This window comes from Dermacentor andersoni, chromosome 9 (genome assembly GCF_023375885.2).
Source record: "Dermacentor andersoni chromosome 9, qqDerAnde1_hic_scaffold, whole genome shotgun sequence".
NCBI lineage: Eukaryota > Metazoa > Arthropoda > Arachnida > Ixodida > Ixodidae > Dermacentor > Dermacentor andersoni.
This window is the reverse complement of record NC_092822.1, coordinates 99,738,727-99,752,674: the sequence shown is the minus strand read 5'-3', so window position 1 is coordinate 99,752,674 and position 13,948 is coordinate 99,738,727. Positions and strand designations below refer to the sequence as shown.

Here is a 13,948-nt window from a genome sequence, read left to right as displayed (position 1 = left end):
ATAAGGAATGGTGTTCGTCCTGCACTAAGCACGTCTACACGAGCCCGTCTACACGAGCCTGTACGACTTTAGAAGGAACAACGACCTCGTGAATAATTTTCACGCTTGGGCAATGGGTCCAAGTGTAAGTGTATTTTCTGATTGTTTGCTTTCATTCTATTAGCTTTTAATAAAGCCACTCCGTCACTCACTAACAAACACATGCCGAACTCGATGGCAGCAAGGCCTCAACATTTATTAATAAGTCTGCAGCTTAGCTTAGTCTGCCTACGACGCGAAGGTCATCGAAAAGGAATACAGGCATACAGAAAAGAGCTCCACTGTTACATGATAACAAACTGAGTCTAAATACAGATAATTAAATACAACGACACAAAATGAACAAGCTGTCTAAGGGAGAAACAAAATAGAACAGACGGCAGATGTATTCCGGGCAATTCGCGGAGTGTGCTTGTGCTACATTTGCTTAAGCCTGTTATACCAATCGCATCATGCACACGATACGCTATTTCGATACCTGAGAGTTCTCATTTCAGCATGGAAGACTTAAGGCAAAGCCTATGGTGGTGTTTTTGATACACTCGAGTGAGTGCTCAGTTGCGGGCCCTTCAGCAAAGCAAGTGCCGATGAAATAATCGCGATATTATCTAGTTTATACCTAAATTGCTATTTAGTTGTTTTTTATATGTAAATGTACTGTGCATGCCGAGAAATAAAGTCGAACAAGTTTTTGTAACTTTATTTGGTGTAGAACTGCGTTTTGGCGTTACAGGGTTGAAACAGCCGCACCTCTGCATGACGTCACTATTACAAGCGACCCTGTCCTTGCCACTTCGTCCTTTCCCAGTTCCTTAGTTGATCTTTATTGAGCGTGTTGCTTTTAAAAAGTCGTTCAGGGTCGTGGGTTTTCACACGTGTCGCACGAGAACACAGAAACGTACAAAAATCGTACGTTCGCACGAAATGACCCCGATGCACGGAATCTAAAACCCATATGAAACTACTGATAGGGTCAAACACATCGGATGGAGATGTGTAATTCAGCCATCCGGCAAAAAACGATATATATATATTTCTTGCTTTTACAACTACTCCGGTACTTTATATCTACACTACACTGAAAGCTTTGGCATAACCACACACGTTTTTGAGGCATCGTTTCTATTAATGATCTGTTCATGTTTATTCATGCTACTCACTTCCAGGGGTGTAGGAGAGAGAGAGAAAGAGAAAGATGACGAAGGCAGGTACTTACCCAGTCAAGAGTCCGGTTGGCTACTCTACGCTGGGGGAATGGACAAGGGGAAGAGAGAGATGGGAGAGAGAGAGGGGTGTAGCATTGGCGCGCAACACTAGTAGTGGTAAAATACGAGAAAAACGCTTGTAGTGCATTTGCAAGCAGATTGCTGAAGACATGGCATTTGTCAAGTATTATTTGTGCCATTTTCTAGGACCTTATAAAGTTGCGTATCATAATTACCACTTAATGCAATGTGAAGACAAACTTTATTACCGAACTTAAAAAAAATGAAAACTGGTATGAGATCAGTCTGTCACAAGCAAGTGCTGATTAGATCTGGTTCCCTTTCAGCGCTGTAAATGCCGCACTCAGCAGCCATGCTGTAGAAGACAGAAGACGTGTCCGAAAGCAGCGCTTGCACGGAGTCGAACTCTCGAACTTTCCCGTCTTCGAGCACGAGTATTCTGCAAGAGAGGAAATCAAAAATAAGAACAAACAGACAACGCTCGAAATGTTAATTACTTACATGCATTCGTTACCTAACTTCTGCCCGAGGTCATTAGTGTGTGGGAGCTTGCAATGATAACGAACAGTCAGCTTGCACGGATAGATATTATATCACATGGGACGTCGGAATAACACACATCACAATATGCACTCCACCAAATTGCACCTAATTTGCACAAAGAGCTACACGTTACAATACAAATACACGCAAGAATTCTATGCCCCTCGAGTCACAGTGGCACATACCGATTATGGAGGACTGACGAAAAAATGGCTACCGAGTTGCAACGGTTGTGATCCTCTCCACTCCAGTGTTTGAAACAAGAATAGATGCATGCTCATTAATGCTCTGTGTTTTAGCATTTTTTGCATTTGTGTACTGTAACATTGATCTATTTTCACTTCAGATTATTATCATCTAACCTTTAATTGGAGAACGCGTAGGTATTAATTTCGTTTAAAATATTTTACCCTAATTATTTATTTTTTGAACCCTCGTATCGCCCGATTCATGGCCGACCCACCCGAGTAGATTGGGCCATTTTGCTACGGCCTCACCGCAGATGTCATGCAGTTCTTATTTTGTTGCCTATGAAAGCTGCAAGTAATGCGCCCAAACGTGGTAATAAATCGAACCCCCTACGAAATGCGGCCTGTGGGTGAAATTTCAGGGCCAGCGAGCTAGTGGTCTATAGCTGTAAGGGACATGTGTGCCTGGCGCTCCCGTTTAGCTAGGCGACACTCCGTACGTCAAAACTTTAAACTGAGACTTGTATCTTTAGCACTACAGAAATACCACCTACAGAATCGCCGATAGAAATCCGCAGCATGTAACTCGCGTTGTAACTCGCATGCAGAAATACTGAGAAGAAGGTACATCGAACTATGCAATCTTACCCGCAATTGTGCATTGTCACAAGTCATCCCATTGTCACAAGTGCGCCAAACCTTTCGCGAGTTAACGCTATAACAGCAAAAGAGTCCGGAGTTCTCCTGTATAGTGTATCACGATCACACGGCTGAGAGAAACGTCAGGCGCCTGCGCACGGAGTCCGCACGTGGGTCACACATGCTGTCGCCGGAATCGCGACGCCGCCTCACCTGTCGTAGTCGAGGACTGTGTGAACGCGGTGCGCCACGGTGAGGAGCGTGCAGTCTGCGAAGGCCTCCCTCAGCGCCACCTGGATCAGGCGGTCTGTGTCGCCGTCCATCTGTGACGTCGCCTCGTCCAGCAGAAGAACCTTGGATCCGCGCAGGAGGGCCCTGGCCAGGCACACCAGCTGCCGCTGTCCCACACTGCGAGGAGGGCAATTGTAATGAGGGAATCAACACCTCCTTCCCGACGGAGGACCGGAGCGCTTTGAACCATGACGTCACAAATCCTGGCTGGACTCCTGGGCTAAAAGCTGCAAGAAAACAGCCTGACGGGGCCCAGGAGACGATGAATGTTGAGATCACACGGATAACAGTAGATTACGCGGCCAACTCCTGTAACCTTTAAACACTTGTATGTCTGCCGATGTTGAGCTTTATATTAAGATCACTAGAGATAACTTTAGTACTTATGTCTGCGTGCGTCGACAGTGTGGTTGCGCCGTCAGGATGTGAAAATGAGGGGGAACGCATAGAGATCGTGTACTCCGACAATCTCGTGGACACCTAAACTAATCTCGTTCAGGCTCACATATAACAACAAATTTGTTGTTTGTCAGTAGTTGGTCTCATTTAACCTCTAACATTGCTATTGATAGGTAGTTAAAGAACACTGCAAATAGTTGTTAAACATATATTTTCGCATTGTGACAGGATACTAACAAACACCACGTAAACTTTTCGATGCGCGTACTCCGATGTAACACGACGACTGTGGTTGCTTTTGCGACAAAATGATTTTTTGAACGCTAAATAACTGTCTGAACAGAAAAAGAAATTTAGTGGGTTTGCACAGGACACACTTTAAGAGAGAGTACAATGAAAATGAATCGCCAGCTCTAAAAATGAAGACTGTTAGCTGTCCTATACTTGTGGTAACTCAGTGATTTTAGCGCAAAAGTTCCTCTAGAGGAGAACTTCTGAACTTTCTGAAGAACTTCAGAGCCAAAGCACAGATGTATTGCATTGAACTGCGTTAGTTAAAAGCGCTGTATCGTGCATGTGGTCTAGTTTTCATACGGCTGTTCTGAAGCGAAAACTGCAACCCAAGAGGATGCCCGCCAGTTGGTACAAATAGCGTAATAACGATGCCAATGAAAGATAGCGAAAATGCATTAAAAACTGCCTTTAAATGCGCGTGAATTGCACAACATGTTTTACAACAAAGTGATATGATGCATACCGAAATAAAACGAAAAACAAAGAATAACGTGTAAGTAATAAACTAATTATTAAGCTAATGAATCGTTACTGTACGCTTGCATAAATCTGCTGACCACGTTAAGAAAGCATGAGTGAACGACACATAATTCGATTAGTATGGATGTGCTGCAATTTGCAGGAGACGAAGTCCTGCAATACAAGAAATCATTGAATTCTTTTTTCGTGTACATACTGGAAAAGTTGAAAAATAGCTCCTAATTGTTTTGTATGGTTTTATAGGAAGCGCAACAAAGTAATATGCATTGCAATGCATCTAAGGTCACAACCTCGAAGCGCGGCTAATTGATTATGCAAATGTTTGGGCAGAAAACTTCGTAGGAACGAAAATTTTAGAATTCAAGTTTTCAACAACTTGATTTGCCGAGTTGGTTCATATTATACATAACTTGAAGCAGCGCGAAGAAGACGAGTAGAGGAATCAAAAACGAACAACAGAACGAGCACTGAAGTGCCTACTGAAAATTTTATTGAAGGAACAACCATCTTTATACCATGTCAAAAAACATCAACAAAACCCGAAAGCGTACTTCAGAAACCTATAGTGTCACAAGACAATAGGTTTTTGTTTTTTTCTCGCAAAATGCACACACAAAAAAAGAAATAGATTTTTTAGAAGCTTACTGCATTGCTAAACTAGGGGATAAATGTGTCAGCGCAGCGTCATTCGGTCTAATAAAACTTGAGACACACTTTTTTAGATAAACACCTGTACTTGACTGTACGCATGCCCATGAACCTTTTGGTTCTTGTTAGCGTTTTTTGACATGCTTTAAAGCTGGTTGTTCAATCAAGAAAACTTTCAGTTCGTAGTTTGGCGCTGGTCCTGAAGTGTTTGTTTTCGACACCCGCCCTCGTCGTCTTCGCGCTGCTTGATTTTATACCCAAGTTTTCACGTGCTACAAATATTGCGGGTCAATACGTAAGATAACTTTTTGCCGCTACTTCATCTTTTCGGACATTTGACGATTGGTGACTTGAATTTGGTGACCGGCAAATTCAAATTCGGAGGTTTACCTGGTTCTTGCTTGCCGCAACAAGGCATGTATTTGCTGCGCTGCGTTACGATCATGGTGCGCTTTCAGGCAGAGCTAGCTGCTTACATTATTCAGCATGACTCACATGCTTTCGTGTCGGAATTCTCAGCTAGAACTATGATATGGCGCTCGTACTTGTCATTTGCAATAGTAAGACACGATGTCCCGTGAAATAATTCAGGAGCGTCTGTCCACTGATCTCGATTGGGACCTACCTAGCGAATGTCCTACCTAGGTAAAGAAAAAGAAAAAAGAAAAAAAAGGCGCACGATGAATTCCTATAACCAAATTTTCTGACCCCCCCTTCTGAACTTTGTTTTGTACGTCTTCGTGTTTCGGCGTTTCTCTACTTTTCTTCCACCAATCTTCCAATCGCCTTCAAGTAAATGCTCGCCACCTAGCGGCGGCGCCGAGTAACAGACGATCCAGGTTCAGGCTTGAAGCGAAAGGGGGTCTCCCATCACGACATGCATTTAATGCCTTGTCGTTCTCAAATTGACTTGATGCCACCGCGAACAAGCCCGAAAATGAAAGAAAAGACGGAAGTAGAAATAATTATTTTGTATATTATGCGTGTCATTGCGGGGGAAAGGTAGCAATGTAGGAGTTCATCTTTTCCCCCCAAAAAAAACAGACGACGCGCATCGCATAGCTACTTGGATAAGAAACTTCTGCATTTGGAAAAGTTGACTCACACTCTGCTGGTCTGTTCGACACACATCACAAAGATCGACTTGTTTCTTGCTTGCGTTTCAAATCGCGGAGTGCACTTTGTTTGTAAGCAGGCATTTTAATAAATTATAGCTATGGACACCGAAGCTTCATTTGGCTTAGGCGCCGGTTTCTACCAAAACCACTTCAGTGCCACAAGGCCGTGTGTGCAGGCTGAATGCTTTCTGCCTCGTGGGCGCAGAACATGTACACAAAAGACACTTGCCGTGAAACCATCTTCGAGTGTTCGAACTGCAATGGCTCGCATGACGCCGCTTCCAAAGACTGCCGTCAAACAAGTACGCTATCCTCAAAGAAATGGGGCAGAGAAAAAATTGACTCGTCATCCCGGCCATGTGACAGTGGATGTGCAGCGAAACTGTTGAAAACCACCCCTGCAACTGCTGAAATGGGTATGCAGTGCTTTATTGCTTTAGAGTAATGGTAGTGACAATCGCTTTGTGGTAGCTGTGATACACTGTGATGGGTTGCGCGAGCACTTTCTCTACGTTCTTGGCCAAGATTAAGTACAAACACGATCTCTCCCCGTGGTACATATTTTGGCATGCAGCAAGCCGTCATTGATCGTATTGCCGGATTTTCCTTTTGCGACTGCTCCTATTCACGTTGCTCCTCCGGAGTCCTAACTATGTTTTGACTACCCATAGCGCGCGGCAACAACAATGAAATTAGTTGCTAGGCTGCTTTTACATATTGTTAAGGGGATATTTGGAGTCTAGAAGATTGTATTTACAATACATTTATATATCAAATGAGTCAGAGTAGTTAAGATAGCTGAACACGCTGGAGCCAGCGTCCCGCGATCTTCATCTTCCTCTCTTCTTTCATCCTTCCGTAACAGGACCCCCGGGTGGTGAAGCGCCGTCTCGGCGCGTGGTAGGCGAAGAATTACGAACGAAGTATGGCTTCAGCCGCGAAACGAGGACGACGTCAACAGGCGTCGGACTTGATGATGTATCAAACTGTAGCGGCGCAATCTCGTAATTTACGTCGTTAACTTGACGTAGGACTTCGTAAGGCCCAGTATAGCGAGAGAGAAGCATCTGGGAGAGGCCAACCCGACAACATGGTGACGAAAGGAGCACCCAAGCACCTGTCGGGAACTTAACATCGCGATGGCACCCGTGAGAACGATCTCTTTTTATATGCTGCGAGGCTTATAAATGTGATCGGGCGACTCGACGTGCCATGTGAGCGCGATCGACGACTTCCCGAGCGTACTCAGTTGCAACATGTGGCGCAGAAGGGAGGATGGTGTCAAACGGCCATGTGGGGTTGCGACCATACAAAAGATAAAAGGGTGAATATCCTGTGGTGTCATGTCGGGACGAGTTATATGCGAACATCCCGTAGGCAAGTGTGGCGTCCCAGTCGCGGTGGTCGTTGGAGACGTACATCGACAGCATCTCTGATTGTTCGGCTGAGACGTTCCGTAAGACCGTTCGTTTGTGGGTGGTAGGCAGTGGACAGCTTGTGCTCAGTGGCACAAGAGCGGAGGAGGTCGTCGACAACTCGTGAAAAGAACGAGTGGCCGCTGTCTGTAACTGTCGAGGTGCACCGTGGTGTACAATGACGTCGTAGAGGAGAAAATCGGCGATGTCTGTTGCGCAACTAGTCGGCAACGCCTTTGTTATCGCGGAGCGTGTCGCGTAATCAGTAGCGATGGCCATCCACTTATTCCCTCTAGTCGACGTCGGAAAAGGGCCAAGCAGGTCAAGGCCTAGGCGAAAGAACGGTTCAGAGCGAACTTGAAATGGATGGAGTCGTCCGACAGGTGTCAAGGGAAGTTTCTTCGGGCGCTGACACAATTCGCAAGTTACGACTTAACGACGCACGGAGCGGTAGAAACACGGCCAGAACAACCGGCGTCGTACGCGGTCGTATGTACGCAAAGCGCCAAGGTGTCCCGCCATCGGTGCATTGTGACGTTGTTCGACAGCGACGGATCGCAGATGACAAGGAAGGACAAGGAGCAACTCAGTGCCGTCAAGGTTGATACTGCGGCGGTAGAGGATGCCGTCGTGCAGAATGAACATGCGGCACGTGGCTTCAGTACTGCCAGATTGCACTCCGGCGATGATGGACTGCAAGGATTCGTCGCGTTGTTGCTCAGCGCGCATGTCGGTCATGTCAGTAAAAGCCATCACGCAGGCCACCAGATCATGCGCAGCGGGCTCGGGGGATCCACGGGGTGACGAGAGAGGGATTCAGCGTCCTTGTGCAGACGTCCAGACTTAGAGTTGACACAGCAAACGAAAATTCCTGGAGCCGCAAAGCCCAGCGACCAAGCCGTCGTGTCGGGTCCCGGAGGGAAGACAGCCAGCAGAGTGCATGGTGGTCTGTAACGACCGCAAATGTGCGTCCGTACAAATATGACCAGTACTTGGCGACAGCCCAAACTAAAGCCAAGCACTCGCGCTCGGTGATGGAGTAATTTCTCTGGGCAGGTGACAGCAGGTGGCTGGCGTAAGCTATCACGCACTTGGTACCATTCTGTTGTTGGGCGAGAACAGCGCCGCTTGCTCAGTGTGGACTTCGGTCGGTGCAGATGGATCAAAGTGGGCAAGTATTGGAGGAGTGGTCAGAAATCCGATGACAGCGGCGAACGCGTGAGTCTGCTCTGGGCCCCATGAAGATGGCGTGCTCTTCTTTAGAAGATCTGTCAAGGGCAGAGCAAAGTCGGCGAAGTTTTTGACGAGATGGCGAAAGTAAGAATACAGGCCCACGAAGCAGCGAACCTCAGAAGCAGAACGTGGCACAGCGAAACTGCGTACGGTGCGAACTTTTCCGGATCTGGTAGGATACCGGATACGTCTACGAGGTGTCCCAACTCGGTAATATGACGGCGCCCGAATTGGCAATTGGAGGAGTTCAGTTGGAGGCCGGCTTTTCGAGAGACCGCAAGAATGGCAGCGAGTGGGGTAAGGTGGTTGCCGAACGTGGGAGAAAAAATAATAACGTCGTCAAGGTAACAGAGACAGGTGGTCCATTTGTAGCATCGCAGAAGAGAGCCCATCATACGTTCAAATGTTGCAGGAGCATTGCATAGGACAAAGGGAATGATTTTGAACTGATATAACCACACGGCGTGATGAAGGCCTTTTTCTCGCGGTCCATTTCATCAACTGAAATTTGCCAGTAGCCGGATCGAAGATGGATGGACGAGAAGTATTTAGCTCCGTGCAAGCAGTCCAAGGAGTCATCGATGCGTGGTAGTGGGTAGACATCTTTTCGCATGATATTGTTTAAGTGGCGATAATCGACGCGGGAACGCCGGGCACCATTTTCTTTTTCACAAGGACGACAGGCGAAGCCCAAGGACTGGCTGATGGCTCGATGACCCCTTCGCAGAGCATTTTGTTCACTTCGGATTGGATGACTCGACGTTGAGCATGCGATACACGATATGGACGTCGACGAATGGGATTCGTGCCTCCAGTGTTTATACGGCGCTGAACAACAGATGTTCGGCCTAAAGGCCTGTCGCCGAAATCAAAGATGTCAATGTACGATTCAAGCAGGAGACGTATGCCCGTGGCCTGTGCAGAGGTGAGGTCAGGTGCAATCATTTTCGCGAAGTCATCCGTAAAGGAACCGGAGCTGCGTGTTGCAATTGGTGCTAATAAACAACTCTCGCCATTCAGAATTCGGAACCATTAGAAACACTGGCCAATAACATGCTGGCCGGAATCACTTGAGGGCACCGGCTGAAATTCAGAAGCGGTAGAACGACGTCGTTATTAGTAATCGTGACCAGCGTATGTGGAACAGCAACGTTCCGGTTTAAAAGCACGTGGATGATGGGGCGACGCACATATTCACCGTCAGGGACCTGCGGCTCGGCGGTCAGAGTGACGTAAGTAACTGCCCCGGGTGACAGTCGCACATCCTGAAGCAAACACATGTGCGGTGGAGCGGTGCTCGGAGCATTGGCGACTTGAGGCAGTTCCAACTGAACAACGCAGGTCGTGCACTCAATGAGAGCAGAATGAATGGACAAAAATCCAATCCAAGGATAACGTCATGAGGGCAGTTGTCGACCACAGCAAAGAGAACAGAGGTGGGGCGGCCGGCTATACTTAAACGCGCAGTACACATTCCAAAAACAACCAGCACGCCGCCCTCATCCGCACGAAGCACTCGGGCAGGTGCTCGGGTGAGGAAGTTTTTTAAACGTCAGCGTAGGCTAGCACTCATAACAGATACGTGTTATCCACTGTCGACGAGTGCTTGGACAGGTACACCGTCTATTTTAACGTTAATTGCACTTCTCCTTGTGGCCACAAACAGAGGATTTGCTGCAGTAATCGGCAATGCAGCGCCACCTCCGAGGGCTGCATTTTCTAGTTTTCCGAAAGGGTTGTTGGCGCTGTTACACTCGGCGGTGGGCGAAACATTGCCAGTATTTGCATCGGAACAGCTCAGGTTAGTCTGCGTGCGAGGTGTTCATGGCCACGAGTTGCGACAGTATCGGGCGACATGTACAATGCGGCGTCAGGTGAAACATATCGGCCGGTCGTCCGCAGATCTCCACTCAGTCGGGTTTCGATAACGCGGAGAGAAGCGTCGGGTGGAGCGAGAATAGTAGAAGGGCGTTCGCTATCTCTGCAATTGGCGACAGCACACACAGACTGTAAACCAATGTTGTCAAGTTCCTGGCGAAAGATGGCTTGTACGAGGGGAACAGAAAATGTGGTAGCATCAGGGCTACGCGAACAGAAAGCTGCGGGCGCCACCGCATCCTGTTCACGCCTATCGATTCGCGCCACGTCCTTTGATGGCGACGAATGCTGCTGTGCGGGTTGATCTTCACACGTCGACGTTGCAGCAGTATTGGGAAGTCTGGTGAGTCGTTGCAAGACGCGTCGGCTTTTGGCCTGTTCGAATTGTCGGCACTCTTTAATGACTGCATTAATTGTAGAGCAGCTCTTGCACATGTGCAGATTAAACGCGTCGTCAGCAATGCCCTTAAGCACGTGCCCGAACTTCTCAGTTTCTGTCATGTCGTGATCGTCTTTACGACAAAGTGCCAGCACGTCCTGAATGTAAGCATAGGACTCTGTGGGGGATTGGGTACATGAGGCCACTTCCTGCTTTGCGGCAATTTTACGGCTGGCTGGTTTGCCAAACAAATCTGTCAATTTTTCTTTGCATTGGTCCCAGCTCGTTAGCTCCTCTTCATAGTTTTCGTACCACACCTTTGCCGTGCCTCTTAGGTAGAACACCAGGTTAGCTAGCATAAGCGTAGGGCCCCATCTGTTGATTCCACTCACTCGTTCGTACATAGCGGCCCACTCTGTCCCGTAGAAAGTTCTGGGATCCTTGGGTAGCACAACCACAACCGAAGGGGACAGCGACGTAGCAGGGCGATGGTGACATTGGAGGCGGCTACGACCTTGATCCCGAGTGCTCACCGTCATTCATGGTGCGGACGGGGATCCGACGTCCACTGCGGAGCTCCGCCTGCAGCCGTGGTACTCCGCACCTCTCCCCAATACGTTACCGGGATGTTGGGAGTATAGAAGAATGTATTTACAATATATATATGTATATATATATATATATATATATATATAGTGAGTTAGAGTAGTTAAGATAGCTGACCGCCAACAACACGCAGCAGCCAGCGCCCCGCGATCTTCTTCTTCCTCTCTGCTTTCATCCTTCCGTACCAATATGAAAGGCTAATGACGTCACTCCTCACATCGTAAGCTGCTGTCGCCGTGGAAGCTTGCACAACAGGAATCTTTAGCGGGAAATGGATAGGTATATGTGCTTTGCATTCTTAGCAGGAGCGCCTTATCATGAATGACGTGGTTTGAATGTTAGTTTTGTGCTTGTTATTTATTGAAACTAATTCTGTGCGGCATGTTATAACGCGTGATACCAAAAAAATTATGAACTTTTCGCTTCAGTCACTGAAGGGTGTGTTCTTTCTCCTGAGGCTGAGGCCGCGAAACACCCCGACCAAATGGAGGCTAACAGCTTCGTTGTAAAATTCGACATACGGAGACGACGCTACAATTGTACGGCATCGCCGACGCCACCACCGACGGTCTCATAGCCAGAATGCGGCTGCTGCGGAGGTGGCGTCTACATTCCCAGTAGTTCTCATCAGCGGCGCACTCATCGAAGTTGAGGGCACATCGGATACCGAAGCAGCCACTGCTAACTGTTCTAAACAATGGCCTGCACTATCGTACGCAAAGGTTGTCAAAAAATCGCAGCGTGCTGCCCCTACTATTACGTGAAGCACACGTGCTAGTGAGACACCAATTGCAGATAGACATGCCGTATCAGTGCTACGGTCATTGACGAACGTCATCCGTGTACTCTTAGGCATGCCGCACACTACAACTGCTCAAAGGGCGTTGTATGTACTGGGCATCCCCTGAGAAAAAAGTGTGCACGACGACCAATCATAATTTTGGGCACAGAAAGCTCAAAAGTAGCCTCGCCGACTGTCAGCAAAGAAGATTGTGCGATTCCTTCGAACAACTGCCTGGGCGAACAGTTATAAACACTTCAGCGTGTTTTGATTTGCCTTGCACATGTGTTCTTCTCTTCCTGATGTTCTTATGCTCTGTATTTTTCACCTACTTTTGTCGTTCCTTTCTTTTTCCCCCGGCGCAAGGTAGGAAACTGTGTATTTTGCTTTGTTCTTCGCTCCCTCTTCCTTGACAATCATCTTGCATGAGTCCTGCGACATTTACCTGTAACACTGCGTCTAGCGTAACGTTATAATAAAAGCGAGTATCAAGTCCCCCACTGTTCAGTCTTTCTGAACCACATCACGACTTCCTCACGAGACACGCGCTAAACAAACGTCCTATATCGGTTTTTTTGTGCGCGCGCTTAGTTCTGATGCGTAATGTCACAGCCTGACTACGTCCGTGCAGTGCCTTCGTTGTTTTATTTAATAGCAATAGCCATTATAAGAAACTTCTTGCATTGGCGGCTTGGCGCATCGCCAGTGACAGATGTCGCAGCAGCCCATTAGCCCCGATTGTCAGACCATTTCATGCAATGTCAGCCAGTGCTCAAATTAAAGAAAAAGAAAACAAGACACCGGAGACGGCGTGCAGCCTGGAGCAGTTACTTCTCCGGAGGTATCGTAAAAACCAACTTCACAATCAGAACATGTTGCTACAACTCTTCAGTTTGCTCTCACATTGGAATGCCCTTCCGCTGCTTGTTCATAATCAGAATAAACCAGCTCGTTCGGACACCTCAAGAAACGTTGAAAGGGCAGCTTACAGTTGAAGTACTCCTCAAAAAAGAGTTATCACAACTGTTTTTGTTCTTCGAGCGCATATAGTTTTTCGGTTTGTGACATTCTAAGCAATAGTTGTACGAATATGCTACAGCTTCTGCCCTGATTTGGCAATATATTTCTGCTGGAATGACATCTAAAACGTACCGCATTATGGCGGTAACTATAAACAAGTTTTATAACAGCTTAGCTAGAAACGTTCATCACCTAAGGTTGCTGCCACCATCCGTAATTTCCAGAAGCAGCCCCCTGACGTCACCGGCGACTACTTTTGCAAGGTGTGCTTTCTCGAGCGCTTGCCAGATTTCTCCATCTGTGTGGGAGTCTGTAGGATCCAGGTTCATTCGCAGTGTGCCCCTCACCATGCTTGGGTCCTGAAAATTGGACAAACAATTTTTCTCAGTGCGTAGCAGCTATAAAACGAAACGCGTATTTCTACGTGGGAAACAGGGCCCGTACTTGTCCAAAATATCAACGTTCCCTCACTGGCAAGACTTCAGGCACATGCTGTTAATGATAGCGATTGGCGTTATAACAGAACTCTTCCAGCGATGGCCGATAATGGATGACAGTGTCGTATAATAAGTTCTTGACTACTAGCGCTCCAGTGACACTTATTGTGTCCTTCCCCCCGTAAAAGAACATAACTGCAAAAGGTAGATACGTAAAATTACGTGCTGCCGTCCTTAACATTATTATAAGGAGTTATCTCTGCTAAATTCTGCAAAGCAGAATGCAAAAGCGTATATATATATATATATATATATATATATATATATATATACT

At 47.1% G+C, this 13,948-nt stretch overlaps 1 protein-coding gene across 1 annotated transcript in view; it reads right to left on the bottom strand.

The window, feature by feature from the left end:
- Nucleotides 1–837: 837 nt before the first annotated feature.
- LOC126527886 (ATP-binding cassette sub-family C member 2-like) overlaps nt 838–13,948 on the bottom strand; it is a gene marked incomplete at its 5' end in the record, with an annotated part of 78,474 nt that continues 65,363 nt past the window's right edge. Inside the window, 3 exons of the mRNA XM_072284581.1 lie at nt 838–1,704; nt 2,849–3,043; nt 13,370–13,536. Of these exons, the coding sequence (XP_072140682.1) occupies nt 1,554–1,704; nt 2,849–3,043; nt 13,370–13,536 (513 nt within the window). The remainder of the gene's footprint in view (nt 1,705–2,848; nt 3,044–13,369; nt 13,537–13,948) is intronic.